General features: G+C 45.9%; 1 protein-coding gene across 11 annotated transcripts in view; it reads right to left on the reverse strand.

Moving 5' to 3' along the window:
* Window positions 1-19300, reverse strand: part of PTK2 (protein tyrosine kinase 2) — a 254857-nt gene that overhangs the window by 43854 nt on the left and 191703 nt on the right. For all 11 annotated transcript variants that reach the window (XM_079106752.1, XM_079106751.1, XM_079106749.1 and 8 more), the window contains 2 exons: window positions 17383-17472; window positions 14896-15100 (listed from right to left, as the gene is read on the reverse strand). In XM_079106752.1, the coding sequence (XP_078962878.1) occupies window positions 14896-15100; window positions 17383-17472 (295 nt within the window). The remainder of the gene's footprint in view (window positions 1-14895; window positions 15101-17382; window positions 17473-19300) is intronic.

The raw sequence follows: 19300 nt of genomic DNA on the forward strand, positions 1-19300 counted from the left end.
TCTCCAAAATTCATAAAGAACTTACAAAACTTTACAACAAAAATACACAGAACCCAATCAATAAATGGGCCAAGGAACTGAACAGACACTTTACAGAATAAGACACACAGGCAATTAATAAATATATGAAAAAGTGTTCAACATCTCTAGTAATTAGAGAAATGCAAATTAAAACAACTCTAAGATTTCACCTAACTCCAATTAGAATGGCTTTTATCAAGAACACAAACAATAATAGATGTTGGCGTGGATGTGGGAAAAAAGGCACACTCATATATTGCTGGTGGAGTTGCAAATTGGTGCAGTCACTCTGGAAAGCAGTATGGAGAATCCTAAGAAAACTTGGAATGGACCCACCTTTTGACCCAGTTATCTTACTCCTCGGTTTGTACCCAAAGGACCGAACATTGGCAAACTACAGTAACACAGCCACATCAATGTTTACATCAGCTCAGTTCACAACAGCTAGATTGTGGAACCAACCTAGATGCCCTTCAACAAATGAATGGATAAAGAAACTCTGGTATATATACACAATGGAATACTATTCAGCCATAAAGAAGAATAATATTATGGCATTTGCAAATAAATGGATGGAATTGGAGAATATCATGCTAAGTGAAATAAGCTAAGCCCAAAAAACCAAAGGTTGAATGTTTTCCCTGATAAGTGGAGGATGATATATAATGGGGGTGGGGGTGGGGAATGAGAGAATAATGGGGGAACTTTAGAATATGTAGAAGAAAATGAGAGGGGGGGTATGAAAGATGGTGGAATGAGACAGACATCATTACCCTATGTACATGTATGATTACACGAATGGTATGAATCTACATTTTGCCAACCATAGAAATGAAATGATGTACTCCATTTGTGTACAATGAATCAAAATGCAGTCTGTAAAAAATTAAAGGCTAAAAAAAAAAAAGAAGAAGTAATGGTCAAAGTTCCTCCATATTTGGCAAAAGACGTAAGTATACAGCTTCCAGAGGGTCAGAAAACCCCAAGCATGATGAGTACAGAGAAAACCACACCTGGCACACGCTGTGTGAACTAGGGAACACCACAGACTGAAGGTAACGAAGGCCACGCAACCACGCACACACAGCAGCCCTGGTGCCCCTCAGGTTCCTTCTGAGGAGGGACAGGGCCGAAGGCAGGACACCTTCACAGGCTGAAAGGGGAAACACACACACACAACAAACCTGACTCTGGCAACTCAGTGCAAATCAAGTTCAGCTCACTTATGGGGAAAGTAGGACTAATGGAATTCACCACCACCAGATCTGTACAGGGAATGCTCAAGTCTCTCAGGCTGATGGAAAGCCAAAGGCACGAGACCTTCCTGTAGAGCGGAGCACTGCATGGGTGAATGCAGAGGATGCTTCTTACACTCTAACACATACGCAAGACAGACACTGCAGTCCTACTGTGTGGGGCTAACAGTGTGCGTGAATGTGTTACACACCTGGCCACAGAGCACAGCAGGCTGAGGTGTGGTGAATGCGGGTTTCCATCAAGTGCAGCGAGAGACTCTAAGGACAATGTGAAAGGTCACAGATGGATGCTGAAATGCCCAAGGTGGCACGAGAAGCCTAAGGCAAAGGTACTGCTGTAAATGTAAGCCAGAGAGTGGGGCAGAAGAGGGCCACTGGCGTTGAAGGCCAAATCCTCTTGGCCAAAAGCAAAGACTCTGACTACGGAGGACCTGGGCTTCTCCCTGTCTCTGGCTACTGACACGGAGCCAGTGGCCCTATGGTTTGCTCCATCTCTCCATCCAGTCTCCTCTCCGGCCCCTTTTGTAAGCTGGAGCAGAGAAGGCAACACTTGGGGCCCCAGGCACTTCTTTCCAGAGAGGCAGAGAGGGACATTCATGCCTGCCACTTCCTCCTTTATATTTCTAGGGACACTAACCCTGTAGACAAAATCCACGGAAATTTAGAAAAACCGTGGGGAGAAGGAAAATAGCAACAGTAACAGAACAGATGGAAGAGATCACAGCAGCTACAGGGCGATCTTGAGGACTTCACCACGGGCACCGAGACAGTGGTCTTTGTCACAATAAGGCAAGGGATCAGAGCACAGGGAAGAAGGTGGCTCTGGAGGGTAAAGGAGGGTCAGCCACTTGGACTGTGTCTTTGCAAGCTGTGTAATCCAGGGCAAGTCGTGTGACTTTTAAAGACTCGCTGGCTGTACACAAAACCAACTGGAGATGCAGTCATCATTGTCGCACCTGGAAAGCCCCATTGAGTCTGGTGAGAACCAACAACAGGAAATGGTAAAGACAAAATTTTAGTGGAAACAATTTTAAGTTTATATTAAATTCCTACTGAATTCCAATTCACTCCTACTTCTTATTACTGGGAAAGCTGGGGATGCTGTGAACATCTTAAGAAATACAGGGATAACCAGAATACGACTGCCCTTTAGATAACATCCAGGCCCCAGAGAGCGAGAAGGAAAGCATGGTGTGACGACAGGAAGGTGTTCAGATGCCCCTCTGGAAGGAATCCTGGAAGCAAAGACAGAAGCACTTTGAAAGACACACAGAGAAGTAGCACAAGCAATCTCACGTCATTGGTCAAACCCGAGCTTCTAGCTTAAGAGTATGTGCTGGAGGACAAGTGCCACGAAGAGCTGGGACTCCTGTGTAAGAACTGTGTGCAAGAGGGAGGCTGCGTTCCTTGTCGCTCTGTAACGCCGGATTCAAGCAGAGGATATCTGTTTCTCGGTGAGGCAGTTTTTGCTGCTTATTGATCCCCTGGTGTTTACCCATTTGTCTGCTGTGGTCACCTGCAGTCTGCCAGTCTATCGATGCCATTTTTGAGAGCAGATTGCTCACTGTCAAGCGTCTATCACCCGCCATTTGCCTGCCTCTCGCCTGTCCATCACCTGCCTTACTCCTATCCATCACCCAACGCTGGAGGTTCACCTCCCGATCATCCGACAACAGTCAGCAAACTGATTGCCAACTGCCAGTGGAGCACCAGCTGCCTGCTGTTGCCTGGAAGTTCACTGCTACAGTATCTGCAGGTTTGATTACACGTGGCTGCCACCATTTTGAGACAACAGCCAGGCCCCATAGGACACCTGGCTGGACTGACTGAGCAACAATCTCCAGGATCCCTCAGCCTGACCGATCACTCCCTGCCTCTGGGGCCCTCACATCAACTGACTGCTCCCTGCCACCAGGACCCCCAGACCAACTGACTGCGCCCTATCACCGGGACTCCAGATGGACTGACTGCACCCGGCCTCCAGGATCCCACAACCACACCAAAAACACGGGACCTCCAGGACCCCTGTCAGACCAACTGCATCCCGTCTCCAGGACCTCCAGCTGACCACGTCCACCCCTGAGCTGCAGCTCCCCATTTGCCAACACATTTCGAAGCCAGAGCATCCACCTTGGATAATCCTGGAAGCCCTAGTTCCGATCTTCGGGTGGGGCAAATCCCATCCTGAGACACCTGCTGGAGGCTTGAAGCTCATTGTCAGGTACTTCTCATGCATCAGGCTACTGAACACTGGGAGGTTTCATTAGTATATAACTGCTATACAGTAGATTTCCTTTTTTCTCCTTTTTAAAAAATTTGTTTTTATTTCTTTACTTTTCTTGCTCTCTTTTCCTTTTGTTTACCTGTTCCCTCAGAGTCTCTTTCTCCCTTTTTTGCATGCTAACATCCGATTTCTTTTGATTACACTCTCACCCTTTCTATTTTCTAGAACTTCTGTACATTCTTTTCTTATCCCATTAACAGCCACATTGTACATCCCTCTGCATCCTCTTTGTCCTCCATTAGAAACTGCAGACCTTATTGCAAACCTGTTTGTTTTACTGAAGATAATATTTGAACTCACTTTGTTTATTATGACAATTTTGTTATTGTCCCCATAGGGGCTATTTGGTCTAGGATTGCAAAGTGTCTGATTTGGGCACTGCTAATATTGATCTCCCCTTAAAGAAAGGGTTTTGGAAACTTATAGGGCCACTATAAGCCTATAGGGGGAAATCTGCAATACCCCAGATCTGCACTGCTAGAGGGGAAGATACATGAACAACACGAAAAAACAAGGGAAGAAAATGATCCAAACAAATCTAGATTCTATAGTAATAGAATCCAATGACAGTATGTTAGAAGAAATGTCAGAAAAGGACTTCAGATTATACATGATTAAAATGATTCGTGAAGGAAAGGATGAGATATGAGATCAAATGCAGGCAATGAATGATAATACCAATAAGCTGAAAGAGCACCTGCAGGAAGCAAAAGATCATTTCAACAGAGATAGAGATTCTCAAAAAAAAAAAAAAAAAAACCAAACGGAAATCCTTGAAATGAAGGAGACAATAAACCAAATAAAAAACTCAATGGAAAGCATCACCAACAGACTAGACCACTTGGAAGACAGAACCTCAGACAATGAAGACAAAATATTTAATCTTGAAAATACAGTTGCCCAAACAGAGAAGATGGTAAGAAATCATGAACAGAATGTCCAAGAACTATGGGACATCATGAAAAGACCATATTGAAGAATTATTGGGATTGAGGAAGGCACAGAGATACAAACCAAAGGAATGAACAACCTATTCAATGAAATAATATCAGAAAATTTCCCAAACCTGAAGAATGAAATGGAAAACCAAATACAAGAGGCTTATATAACAACAAATGCACAAAATCACAACAGATCCACACCAAGGCACATTATAATGAAAATCCCTAACATTCAAAATAAAGATAGGATTTTGAAGGCCACGAGAGAAAAGCATCAGATTACATATAGGGGGAGACCAATACGGATAGCAGCCGACTTCTCAACCCAGACTCTAAAACCTAGAAGGGCCTGGACCAACATATTTCAAGCTCTGAAAGAACATGGTTGCCAACCAAGAATCCTATACCCAGCAAAACTAACCTTCAGATTTGAAGAAAAATAAAATCCTTCCATGATAAACAAAAGTTAAAAGAATTTATAAATAGAAAGCCTGCACTACAGAATGTTCTCAACAAAATATTCCACGAGGAGGAAATGAAAAACAACGATGGAGGTCAGCAAAGGGAGGAGCTACCTAGAAGGAAAAACCACTCAAAGGAGAAACCAAGCCAACTTTAAAACCAAAAATAAGCCAAATGACTGGGAATACAAATCATATCTCAATAATAACCCTGAACATTAATGGCCTAAACTCATCAATAAAAAGACACAGACTGGCAGAATGGATTAAAAAGAAAGACCCAACAATATGCTGCCCGCAAGAGACTCATCTCACAGAAAAAGACATCCACAGACTAAAGGTGAAAGGATGGGAAAAAACCTACCACGCACATGGACTCAGTAAAAAAGCGGGGGTTTCCATCCTTATATCAGATAAAGTGGACTTCAAGCCAAAGTTAGTCAGAAGGGATAAAGACATCTCATACTGCTTAAGGGAACCATAGATCAGGAAGACATAACGATAGTAAATATTTATGCCCCAAACAATGGTTCATCCCTGTACATCAAACAAATCCTTCTCAATATCAAGAATCACATAGACCACAACACAATAATTCTGGGTGACATTAACACACCGCTGTCACCACTAGATAGATCTTCCAAACAAAATCCAACCAAAGAAACCATAGAACTCAATAACACAATCAATAACCTAGACTTAATAGACATATATAGAATATTCCATCCATCAACGAGTGGATACACTTTCTTCTCAGCAGCACATGGAACCTTCTCGAAAAGAGACCGTATGTTATGCCACAAAGCAGCCCTTAGGAAATGCAAAAAAATAGAGATACTGCCTTGTGTTCTATCAGATCATAATGGACTGAGAGTAGAAATCAATGACAAAGTAAAAAAAAGAAATTACTCCAACACTTGGAGACTAAATAATATGCTATTGAATGAAACATGGATAACAAAAAACATCAAGGAGGAGATTAAAAAATTCTTAGAGGTCAATGAGAATGATGATACAACATATCAAAATCTCTGGGACACTATGAAAGCGGTACTAAGAGGAAAATTCATTGCATGGAGCGCATTCCAGAAAAGAATGAAAAGTCAACAATTAAATGACCTAACGTTACAGCTCAAAGCCCTAGAAAAAGAAGAACAGAATAACAGCAAAAGTAGTAGAAGACAGGAAATAATTAAAATCAAAGCTGAAATCAATGAAATTGAAACAAAAGAAAGTATTCAAAAAATTGACATAACAAAAAGTTGGTTCTTTGAGAAAGTAAACAAAATAGATAAACCCTTAGCCACACTAACAAAGAGAAGGAGAGAGAAGACTCAAATTACTAAAATACATGATGCAAAAGGAAATATCACAACAGACACCACTGAGATACAGAACATAATGAGAAGCTACTTTGAAAATCTGTATTCCAACAAAATAGAAAGTACCAAAGACATTGACAAACTTTTAGAGACATATGCTCCTCCCAAACTGAACCAGGAGGACATACACGATTTAAACAGATCAATATCAAGCAATGAAATAGAAGAAGCCATTAAAAATCTACCATCCAAGAAAAGCCCAGGACCAGACGGATTCTCAGCCGAGTTCTACAAGACCTTCAAAGAAGAACTCATTCCAATACTTCTCAAAGTATTCCAGGAAATAGAAAAGGAGGGTACCCCACCGAACTCATTCTATGAAGCTAATATCACCCTCATACCCAAACCAGGAAAAGACACATCAAGGAAAGAAAATTTTAGACCAATATCCTTGATGAATATAGATGCTAAGATCCTTAACAAAATATTGGCAAACCGTATCCAAAAACGTATTAAGAAAATTGTGCACCACGATCAAGTGGGGTTCATCCCTGGAATGCAAGGATGGTTCAACATTCGTAAATCAATAAACGTAATCCATCATGTCGATAGACTTAAGGATAAGAATCATATGGTTATTTCAATTGACGCAGAAAAAGCATTTGACAAAATACAACACCCCTTCATGCTCAAAACACTAGAAAAAATAGGGATAGTAGGAACATACCTGAACATTGTAAAGGCTATTTATGCTAAGCCCATGGCCAACATCATTCTTAATGGAGAAAAACTGAAACCATTCCCTTTAAAAACGGGAACAAGACAGGGATGTCCTCTTTCACCACTTCTATTCAACATTGTCCTCGAAACTCTAGCCAGAGCAATTAGGCAGACTAAAGAAATTAAAGGGATACGAATAGGAAAAGAGGAACTTAAGCTGTCACTATTTGCTGATGACATGATTCTATATTTAGAGGATCCAAAAATCTCCTCCAGAAAACTTCTAGACCTCATCAATGAATTCAGCAAAATAGCAGGCTATAAAATCAACACACATAAATCTAAAGCATTTTTATACATAAGCGACGAAACAGCTGAAAGGGAAATGAGGAAAACAACTCCATTTGCAATAGCCTCAAAAAAAATAAAATACTCGGGCATCCATCTAACCAAAGAGGTAAAAGATCTCTACGATGAAAACTACAAAACACTGAAGAAAGAAATTAAGGACGACCTTAGAAGATGGAAAGATCTCCCATGTTCTTGGATAGGCAGAATTAATATTGTCAAAATAGTCATACTACCAAAAGTGCTATACAGATTCAATGCAATTCCAATTAAAATCCCAATGACGTACCTTACAGAAACAGAGCAAGCAGTCATGAAATTCATCTGAAAGAATAAGAAACCCAGAATAGCTAAAGCAATCCTTAGCAGGAAGAATGAAACAGGGGGTATCGCAATACCAGAACTTCAACTATACTACAAAGCAATAGTAACAAAAACAGCATGGTACTGGCACCAAAATAGGTAGATCAAAGGTACAGAATAGAGGTCATGGACACAAACCCAAATAAATACAATTTTCTAATACTAGACAAAGGTGCCAAAAATATGCAATGGAGAAAAGATAGCCTCTTCAACAAATGGTGCTGGGAGAACTGGAAATCCATATGCAACAGAATGAAACTAAATCCCTATCTCTCACCCTGCACAAAACTCAACTCACAATGGATCAAGGACCTTGAAATCAGACCAGAGATCCTGCATCTTATAGAAGAAAAAGTAGGTCCAAATCTTCACCTTGTTGGCTTAGGTTCAGACTTCCTTAACAGGACTTCTATAGCACAAGAAATAAAAGCAAGAATCAATAACTGGGATAGATTCAAACTAAATAGCTTTCTCTCAGCAAAGGAAACTATCAGCAATGCGAAGAGAGAGCCTACAGAGTGGGAGAATATCTTTGCCACTCGTACTTCAGATAGAACACTAATTTCCAGAATATATAAAGAACTCAAAAAACTCTACACCAAGAATACAAATAACCCAATCAACAAATGGGCTAAGGAAATGAACAGACACTTCACTGAAGAATATCTGCAAGCAATCAACAAACATATGAAAAAATGTTTACCATCTTTAGTAATAAGAGAAATGCAAATCAAAACTACCCTAAGATTCCATCTCACCCCAATAAGAATGGTGACTATCAAGAATACAAGCAACAATAGGTGTTGGCAAGGATGTGGGGAAAAAGGTACACTCATACATAGCTGGTGGGGCTGCAAATTAGTGCAGCCACTCTGGAAAGCAGTGTGGAGATTCCTTAGAAAACTTGGAATGGACCCACCATTTGACCCAGCTATCCCACTCCTCGGCCTATAACCAAAGGACTTAAAATCAGCATACTACTGAGATACAGCCACATCAATCTTCATACTGCTCAATTCACAATAGCCAGACTCTGGAATCAACCTAGATGCCCTTCAATTGATGAATGGATAAAGAAATTGTGGTATATATATACAATGGAATATTACTCAGTCATAAAGAATAATAAAATTATGGCATTTGCAGGCAAATGGATGAAATTGGAGAATATCCTGCTAAGTGAGATAAGCCAATCTCAAAAATCCAAAAGATGAATGATCTCACTGATAAGCGGATGATGACATGTAGTGGGGGGTGGGAGGGGGGCAAGAATGGAGGAAGGAGGGACTGTATAGAGGGAAAAGAGAGGTGGGAGGGGTGGGGGGAAGGGGAAAAAATAACGGAATGAATCAAACATCATTACTCTATGTAAATATATGCATATGCAAATAGTATGCTGTTAGTCCATGTACAAACAGAAACAACATGTATCCCATTTGTTTACAATAAAAAAATTTAAAAAGAAATATGAAAAAAAAAAAAAAAAAAAAAAAGAACTTTGTGGAGACCGACACTCCTGAAGCCCTCTGTGAAGTGCCACAGTGTGCGTGGCACTGCCTCGTCTGGAGGGCAGCAGTGGTGCCTCCTACTCAACGGGGCTGTCCACACTCCCACCTGCACCAACCAGACCCTGCAAAGGAGCTGCTGCCGTCATTCTCGTTTTGGAAATGTGGTGTCTCCAGGGAGACTCGGTGGGGCCAGGACTTGCCCTCAAATCTGGTGCCGAAGCCCATAATTTACACAGTTCTGTTGCTGCTTATCTTGAGTTGAAATCCAAACAACCAGATTATTCTAAAGATACTTAACTAACCAATAACTCTGGATCTTCAGGAAAGCTTTGTTATACAACCTGCCCCTAGGTGGGCTAACCGGGTATGTGCCTACCTTGGGGCCATGTGTAATTATAGGCTTTTGGATGAACTATTTCATTTAATCCTGAAAACCACCTTGGACAGTATTTATGATCTTCCTCTTCCAGGGAGGCTAAGTAACTTGCCCGGGGTCACAGAGCCTTGTAAGCATTCTTTGAAAAATCCCCCTGCCCCCATTTACTCTAAACATGTTGCTAGTTTGAACTGGCAGCCTCACAAATCAACTGAAAGTTTTTGTTCCTGAGGTGCCTTCTAATTCACTGGGGTATGATACTGAGACACGATATGAAAAAAAGTAAAAAATTTGTGCCTGTAGCTACTGAATAAAACTTTAGTCCTGATCAAACGATCTGTCACAGTGTTCTATAACAAAGAAAAACACCAAAACATGATAATACAAAGTTAAAGCAAGCTCCCAGCAGCCCCCAGCTGGAACTGAGTCCACACACTGCCTGCGTTTACAGTAGACTCAGAACAATCTGCACTGAGAGGCTTGATTTCAGGCTGGCTCCCTGATCCCTGCAGGATCCCTAGGCCACATCAGTGAAGTGTGGCACACTCAGGATGAGCCAGAGGGACAAACCCTTTGAAAGTCATAGTTGGAAACTGTCACCAAGAAAGCCCTGGGGTGGAGGCTTTGGTGCTGCTGCTGCACCTTTTGATACTCAAACAATGCAGAAAGTGCTGGATTTTTCTTTCTTGTGTTTCTTTTTAAATTCAATATTAACAACTTGATGACCAGTCCACCAGATCATATGGCAATGTTTTCTCTGTTTTTTAAAAAAAATTTACTGGTATTGGGAATTTAACCCGGGGCACTTGACCACTGAGCCACATGCCTAGTCCTTTTTATGTTTTATTCTGAGACATGGTGTCACTAAGTTGCTGAGGTTGGCTTTCCAACTGGTGATCTTCTGCCTCATTGTCTTGAGTCACGGGGATTCCAGGCAGGGGCTGCAGCACCAGCTAGGGCAATGTTTTCAATGAATCCTAGCCACCTAACTGAGGCTGTGGGGCAGCACAGGTTGAGTGGTGGACTGGGTGGACTAGATGGATCGCAGTCTATGCCCCGGGCTCAGCACCTCGTCACATGACCTGGGTCTCCTCATCTGCAAAGTGAAGGTAAGGGTGCACCTACATCCCCAGGGGCAGTGGTGAAAGCTCATGGTGCAGTGCCTGGCCACACAAAGGGTTCAGTGACAGTCCCTTTCTAAGTTGTGACCAGTAATGAAGAGGAGACACCATCAACTCAGCAAGTGTGTTCTAAAGAGCTCAGTGATGGAGACTAGCTCAAGATGTGGCTGTCTCCTAAGGCTGTGCTTTGGAGGTGAGTGTCCTTACAACATAAACCTTCAGGGGAACCTTACCTCCTCTTTGTATGTGAAAATGCCTTACTTAGAAATAAGTAATAACTCCCAAAAGATAAGAATAACTAACCAAAACTGAGAACAGCTACTATTGGAGCAAATGGAAGTTGTGTGCTCTCTGCTGGGTGCACGTGTATCCACTTGGAAACCGAAGGCACACACAGCCTCAGGTGCATGGACACACTCCTGGCCATGAGGCCCACCTGTGTGCTCACGAGGCCTTGTTGCTGCACTCCTGGACCAGGAGTCTTTCTTATATCCAGTACTGGGGACTGGACCCAGGGGTGCTTCTAGCCACATCCCCAGTTCTTGTTTTATTTTGAGACAGGGTCTTGCTAGGTTGCCCAGGTTGGCCTCCAACTTGTGATCCTCCTGCCTCCTCCTCCTGGGTTGCTGCGACTACAGGTGTGGACCCTGCCTGTTGAAGCAATAATCTCGACAGCTCCAAACTGGAAAGCATCCAAATCTCCACTGCTGTGGAACGGAGAAATTGACTCTGGTGTGGGCACAAATGGGGCCACACAGTCATGACAGTGAGGTGCAGCTACCTGAGTGACAGGGATGACCTCACCAGCTAGGTGCTGAGGAAAGTGAGTCACACAGAAGCAGTGTGTACGGCTGAGGCCTTCCACATGAAGGTCAGAGCAGGCTGCCCTGGGAGGGGGCGGAGTGACTGGGAAGGGCCACTGAGGTGCACTCGACTGTGGGGCTCTTGTTCCCACAGGTCACAGTGTGTCCAGCCCCTGAGGGTCCACTGAGTGCCCCCTCAGCACTCCCCTCCGTGCTCATGTGCTTCTCACACCTCAACCAGGAGCAAAGGAGGAGAGAAGAGCCAGGGCACAAAGCCTCGAATCAATGATTCTGCTCGTTCACAGTTAACTAAAGAGAACTTAAGAAATCTAACATGAACTTAAAACACCTTCCCTGAACTGAGATGGAATCATGTAGCTCTTTTGTAGAGGCACAGATGCCTTTGTCAGGGAGAGAGCTGCTCGGAAGTCCCGGTTTTGAACAGAAGCTCCAGAAGTTCTTTCTTATGGGTCTCCTGCACCAGAATCTGACCGTGAATTAACTGATCTCAAGCGGGGATCAATGATTTTCCGTTAGAAAAGTTCTAGTTTACCCTTACGATCTGTTAACCAGAAAATACAAAAATGCCAGAATATATATTATGAGAAATTTTTACTGTCGTTTACTTAAAATGCTCCTATTGTTGGATTTTTTTATACTTGATAATGAGCCACCTATAGCTTGATCTCCTCCATGAATTCACTCCTGAGACACGGAAAGAGGTTGTGAGGATAGGTTCCTGGGGTCACAGAGATCGACTCAGGAAAGTCTGAGTAATTTTCCTACGATGTCACCTAACTTGGTCCTGAAAGGCACTTTCCTTAAGTCACACACTCAGAACAGATGCACAGTCCAGTCTAGTACTGGAGTGGAGGCCACAGTGAAGCAGGTCTGTTCACAGCGGGGTGGGAAACACACCTGACTGGCCTAGTTGGGTAAAAATTACCCATCACTTGCTGTTTCTCTGTGAAAACCCTGACTGTAATAAAAATTCTTAAAACAACATAATAGCACCTATTTAATAATGTAAATTCCCGAGCAAGTGATTACATCAAAAAGTTAAATTTCATCACCTATTTGGTAGCCATACTACAGATACTCAAAATGCCAGGTCCAATTCCATCTCTGCTGAAAGCAGAGCACCCTGGGACACACGAAGGCTCCGTTACCTGTACTCAGTGTGCACAGGCCTGCCAGAGCTCCTGGCAGGAGGTGCGGCAAACCGAGGCGAGTGTGACGATCCCTGTCCTCAAGGAGCCCCAGTCTAGTAGGGAGGAGACATACTAGACTGTGAGCTCCTCGAGGGCAGGAAAAGTGCTCCGGTCATCTGGCCCAGTGACCAGTGCCAGGCTTGGCAGCCCTTGTGGAACAGAGCTGAACAGGGAAGCAGCCCTCTGTGGCAGCTCGGCAAGCGCAGGGGCACAGGGCTCTGGAGACCCAGGGTGCAGGCTGTGTGACTGAGAGGCCCAGAAGAGCCAGCGTGGAACAGCGGCCAAGAGACAGGGAGGGCCACGCAGGTGGAGGGGGCATGCCAGGTCTGGTGGGGGCATCTGCCAGGCTGTTTGGAAGGGATGTGGGGATGCCTTCCAGCCATCCTGGAAGGGGGCCCAAGTGTGGCCTGCAGGTTTCCTTCTGGACATGAGAGGTGCCAGTAGCCCATGGGAATCATTCTGAGCAGGGGAGGTCCCTTTCCATGGTGACGTGTCAGGAAGACCAGGCCAGCTATGCCAGCCAGACAGGAGAGAAGCAGGGAGAAGAGCTGGCTCAGAGGGGAAGGCAAGAGATTGGCTTCTTGGTAAGACAATGCTCAGCTGGCAATTTACAATGTAGATTGGGACCTGTGAGAAAAGAAGGTCAAAGCTAAGAAGTAGAGAGGCCCAGTCCACAAACGGCCAGACGGTCAGCAGGAGCACCGAGGGACGTGGGGACTGAGAACAGAGACTCAGCCAACGCCCCTGGGAAGGGTAGGTCAGCAGGTCAGTCAGTGGGGAGGCTCCATGCAGGTGGGGTGATGGGACCTGCACAGGAAGGGGAGATGTCAAGCACAGGATCTGTCAAGTTCTGGGGAAAGATCAAGGAGGAACAAAAAGTCTGAGCAAAACATGAAATAAAGCATATTCGAACCCCAGCTATAATAGTGGCAGAAGACACAGTGAAGTAATAAGAGAACTGACTAAGACTGAACAGTGTTTGCTTGAAGAAGACTGAGGAGATGAGAGTGCTGCTGTCCAGATGCCCCTGGGGGCCTCACAGGCAAAATGCAGGGACAGCGAGTGATCTGGCCTGACGTACTCTTCCCTCAGGAAGATGGTCTCTGGGGCAAGGTTGGGCCTGGTCACTATGAACCCATACAACCTCGCTCAGAGCACAAGGGCACCCAGCAAACACCTGCCGATGGTAAGACGCTTCACACTACTTCCAGTGGGGCCGACCCTCCCAAGATGCTCTCCTGCAAGGAGCCTTCCCCCAGTGGCTGAGCCATCTGAAGGCTGGTGAGGCTTCAGGAGGACTTGGGTACCAGCCAAGAAGCATGGGTCAGGTGAGGCTGCAGGGTCCTGTGGACCCTGATATTTGGAGATTAAACAGCAACACAATTCTGTCTTTATCAAAGTAGGCCCTAGTGTAGGCTCTAATTTGATTCAATTCAATAAACACACACAGTGCCTGGTCCTACTCTCCACATTGGCTGAAAAATGAGCAACGCGGCAGTGCTCGTCAGCAGCTCAGTCAAGCTGGGCACACAGACGTGGAAACAAGGCCTTGCCTGGGTCAGACAGCAGGCAGACCATGCTTCTCTGAGGGACTCAGTGCACACCTGTTCCTATGACTGCCAGGGCTCTGGAAGCTACTGGAGGCCTAGGGCCTGACAGCGCCTGGCACAAAGAGGGAACCACACGAAAGCACCCGACCCAGCGATGGGGGCAGACCAGAGGCTACCTCTCTGGGTGTCAGGGCTACCTGGGGAAGCACCCTTGATTCCGAAGACTGAGCAGGAGTCTACTGGTGCAAGGTGGGAGAGCAGGGTGTGGGAGTAGGCAGTAAGCTCCCTGCACAAGCACAGGGAGGTGAAGGGCTGAGTGGGGGAGGCCACAGTGACATCAGGACTGCAGCAACCACGGGCTGCCTAAGCCAGGCCAAGTCAGGAGAGATCCGACCCAAACTGGAGCTTCGTTAAGATTTTAAGACGTTATTTACTAAAGGTTCTAGCAAGGTAGAAAGAAATGCCAATTAAACTTAAAAGTAACTGAGTTTGCAGAAGAAACAGTCCAGCCTTAGATGTCCTGATAAAATGACCTTAGAATGCTATGACTGCAAAGGAGGAGAAGCAGCAAGATCTGCCCCCGCCCAGGCCCTCTCCGCCCCACTCCTACCTGAGCTGCGCTTTAAGTTCAGTAAACCTGGGCCGCCTGCTGGGGTCATAGGCCCAGCATTTCGTCATAAGGCTGTAGAGGGTAGGAGGACAATTTGGAGGCATTGGTAATCTTTCCCCATTTTCAATTCGACCGATCACATCATTGTTCTTCACTCCTTGAAAAGGCTTCACACCATGCATCAGTATCTCCCACATACATACACCTGTGAAGTGGGAATGAAAACAGCCAGTGAGCTTGGCAGGAAGGGCCACCCCATGTCTGGGAATGGCTTTGCAGCAGGCACTGGAGGGCCAGCCGTGAGATCTGGGGCAACACATCAGACAGAGCAGCATTCATTACCGCCAACATACAGAGAGCAGAGATAACCATTTGACAGGGTGTGAATAATGGAGTGCTGAATTATTACAGAGAAAAATCATAAAATCATCATTCTTCTCAGAGGTCTATTTCTTTGAAAATGTTGCACTAGAAGGTGACCCACCAGTTCAGTCACACTCCATGGCTCCCTGCACCAGTTCAGAAGAAGCTGAACAACCAACTTCAGCCTAGCGTCATTACAACTGCAGCTGCTGACCTGGGGCCTGAAAAAGAAACTCCTCAGGCACAAGTCCGAGGCCTTCAGAGGACTCAGCTTTCTTGCCAAGGTGCATGATGGCCGTGCTGTCTGGGTGGCCCTCCTGCCTTTCCTGGGCCTGGTCGAGGGTTCATACAGACCAGGCCACACCTCAGCCATGACCGCACTCTGCCCTTGGGAGGCCAGACTTTCCTACTACCTGCTCAGTGATACTTCGAAATGAACGAACAATCAATCAGGTCAGCTCAGCACTGAGGACAGGGACTGCAATGTGACTGAAGGTGGCATGTGGCTGGCAGAGGGTCGCCTTCTGTAGTACCCTGTGGTGGCCACCTGTGCTCTGGCTGCCCGGGATGCAGCTGCTTCCATAGGCCACAGCATGCCTCCACTGGCATGGGCCCTGTTCACACCGCCTCCTCCAGCAGGCTCAAGATGCACTTCTAGGAAGCTCTCCTGTCCCCTGGGCCTAGGGACTGCTGTCTCTAGGAACAACGCCCCAAGCAGGAGACCTGGGATACACAGAAGGAAACTACTATGCTGGTGTGAACCAGATGCTCAAACTGAGTCACAAATTGGCAACTACTAATCATTTCAGAGTCTCTGACGAAAAAATGATGTCTTGGTGCCACTTTTCGTAGCAGAAATTATAATCCCATCATCAGTAACAATGAGTCACCATTTCTTGAGAACTTAGTACATCCCTGGCACCTTTCTTTGAAAATTATACATATCATCGATTGTCATAATGCCCTTACCTTTCTTCAAATCCTATTTTATTAAACCAAATCTGAGATTCCATTAATTATGTGACAAAAAAGGGAGAAATGTTTACAGGGTGATTATGATATGACCCTTTCTTCCTGCTTAGGATCTTTACTTTATTCCTACCAAAAGAGCCCTTTCAAACTCACTTGGACACGAAAGTGACAATGTGAACAAAACACGACGTTTGTGAGTAGGCCAGCACAACAGCAGACTCCCTGGGGTGACGTGATCTCCAGATGGGCCCTGCTCTGGGAAGGGCCTGAAGTGACCACAGGCAAGGGGGAATCTGGAGCACGACCTTCCTTCGGGGATCCTGCGTCTGGGTTCCACAGCCACTCTTCCCTTTCCTACCTGCGAGCTCCTAGATAGCAATCAGGGCACCAGAAGGTTCCTGAAAATTGACTGCAAGTAGCCAGGAGAAGGTGCATGAACTTAATCAGCACTCTCTAAGCAGCTCCTGATCTCGTGGGACACTCGCACACAGGACTGCCACCCGGTCAGCCAGCACGTGAGGGTGAAAGACAAGGCATTGGGGGCGGGGGGGAGAGGCATGATGCAGGACAGGTGGGCAGCAGGGCCACCCATGGAAGGGCAAGTCACGTCAGTCAGGATGAGCCTTTCAGCCACATGGTGCAGGTTCAGGGGCCCACGTTTATACCAGCTGGGAAGACGACCGAGTATCATGGGCGGGACAGGCCAGACACAGAAGCAGCAGCTGGGAGGCCGGATTAGGCCCCAGGTCCCAGGTCCCGAGGCCAGCAGACCCTCAAGGAAGAAGACCAAGAACAGACAGACCTCAGGCAGTGGGGCATTGGCCCAGGACACTGAGTGTTGAGTCTGTCACATCAGAGAACAATGAGACGGCCACGGAGAGACAAGGAAGGAAGGAGACAGACAGACTGCTCCCCACCGCAGAAGAGACCACAGTGGGAACACAGAACAGTGATGGTGGGCGCGTCAACAGAAGGCAGAGCACCAAGAGCCATGAGCTGCTCCTGCCCCTCAACCACCGCCCCACACTGCCAGGGAAGATGCTTAGCTCAGAAGGCCAGGCAACCCACGTGCTCTGAAGAGACAATACTAGGCCTGCTTTGCAAAGTATAAGATGTAATCGTGAAAAACATAAAACTTCAAGAAATACTCACCAAACATCCACACGTCACTAGCTGAGGTAAAACGTCGAAAATTGATTGACTCTGGAGCCATCCATTTAATAGGCAATTTTCCTTTGGAAGCTAGAAGATTAATTTTAGAAAATAAAATTTCCCTGTTATCTGCTTGAGAACCTAGCAGAGCTGAGATTTTCAGTATGAAAACATAAAGCTTCAAATGTGTCACCCGACCCCTTAGACTTTCTACGCCTCTGGGAGAGCGACTTTCTGCTTCCTCAATGCCCTGAGTGGTGAACAGGGGAGAGGACACAAAGCCTGGCGCCCTTCCCTCTGTGGTGAGGCGGGGCAGAAAGGAGAGTGAGGGGCTCAGCTCGTCACGCAGGGCTCCGTTGGTCACCAGGACACATCCACACCTGTCGCACTGGTGGGTCCTGCTACTCGACTCTCATGGGCCACGAACATGGGGCCAGTGCTCCACACACATGTGGACATCTCAAACAGCTCACAACCCGAAACCCTACGACTACCAGGGAGTCGTAGAAGGCCTGCTGGAGGCTGCCCCACTCACAGGTGGCAGAGCTGCTGGCTCTGTGCCGGGTGCCCTGCAAACCCAGACCTCCAGCTGGAGAGGAGGAAGCCTGCCACAGTGCCTGCTGGGGAGACTCGAAATGTTTGCTGCTGCATGCAGTCTTCAAATGACTACAAAAGCACCTTGCACACTAGTTTTATGGGTTACAAATTGTAGCAAATAAGTGAATGCACAAATATGGACTCCACACAGAAAGAATGGACTGCATTTTCCATCAGCACGTGAAGAGTGAGGGGCAATGGAGCCGAAGGCAACTTCTTCAGCACATCCCAAGTCAACCCTCACCAGAGGACGGGAAGCTTCCCTCCTGTGGCCAAGGCACACCATCCAGGACCAACACTCTTTTCAGCTGATGGGCTTCCCACGGAGTCAAAGGAGCCAGACTACATGGTGGGAACAGGCACCTCAAACGTGGCCCCAGGCGGGCAGAGACAGGTCTGGGCTGGGAAGGCTGGGAAGGCTGGGAAGGGTGGACGGTGGCCAAAACAGGAACAGACACCAAGGGCCTGTGCAGGGCCCGGAGGGCCCTCAGAACTCTGAGGAAAAGCAGTAGTTTGAAGAAGCCCTAACCTTTAGGGTTCTTTCTCCAAAGTCCAAAAAGTCTACACTTGTTGATCATTCTGAGGTGATAATATCTGTGTGAATTTACCAACTGCCCATTTTAAATGGTGTTAATGGATGTGAAATCTTGGTATTTGTTGTATTAACTTAGTTCTTTATTGAAATTATAGGACTTGGACTAGTTAAGATTTGAGCTGAATATAAGATATATTTCAAAATATGAAAAACTGACTTAGTTTTTTACAAGTTAAATAATTAAATAACAAAAAACTTTTCTCTCTCGTATCAAGGATCACAGGGTAGCAGTTGCAGGCACAGCACACAGAAAGGGCATAGAAGAGCGCAGTCAGGAGGGGCCGGCCTGCTGCCCAAGAACCTGGGCCCTAGCATGCTGGGCGAGCACGCCACCACGGTGCGATACCCCAATGGGACTGAAATTTTAGGCCAATACAAATAAATATGGAGGAACACAAGCACACGTTAGTGTTCACTTCTCTGGATCAGTGCGCAGGGTGCTGCATGGTGGTGGCAGTTTTAGTTCACTGAGAGTCTGCTAACTCCAGCGTGGCTCTGCTGTTCTGCATCCCCACAAGGAACTTGTGCTTGACTGAGCTACTCTGAATTGCTGCTGGCAGTATTTTTATTTTAATGATTCTGATGGGTGTGTGGTGTTCCCTCACGCTGGTCTTAGTCTGCATCTCCCTGATGGCGAAGGGTGCTGAACAACCTTGTGGCTCACTTGCCACCAACACGTTCTCTTCAGTGAATGCCTTCTTTTGCTTATCTTCTGAGTGCATTATC

Source organism: Sciurus vulgaris (assembly GCF_902686455.1).
Source record: "Sciurus vulgaris genome assembly, chromosome: 1".
Lineage (NCBI taxonomy): Eukaryota > Metazoa > Chordata > Mammalia > Rodentia > Sciuridae > Sciurus > Sciurus vulgaris.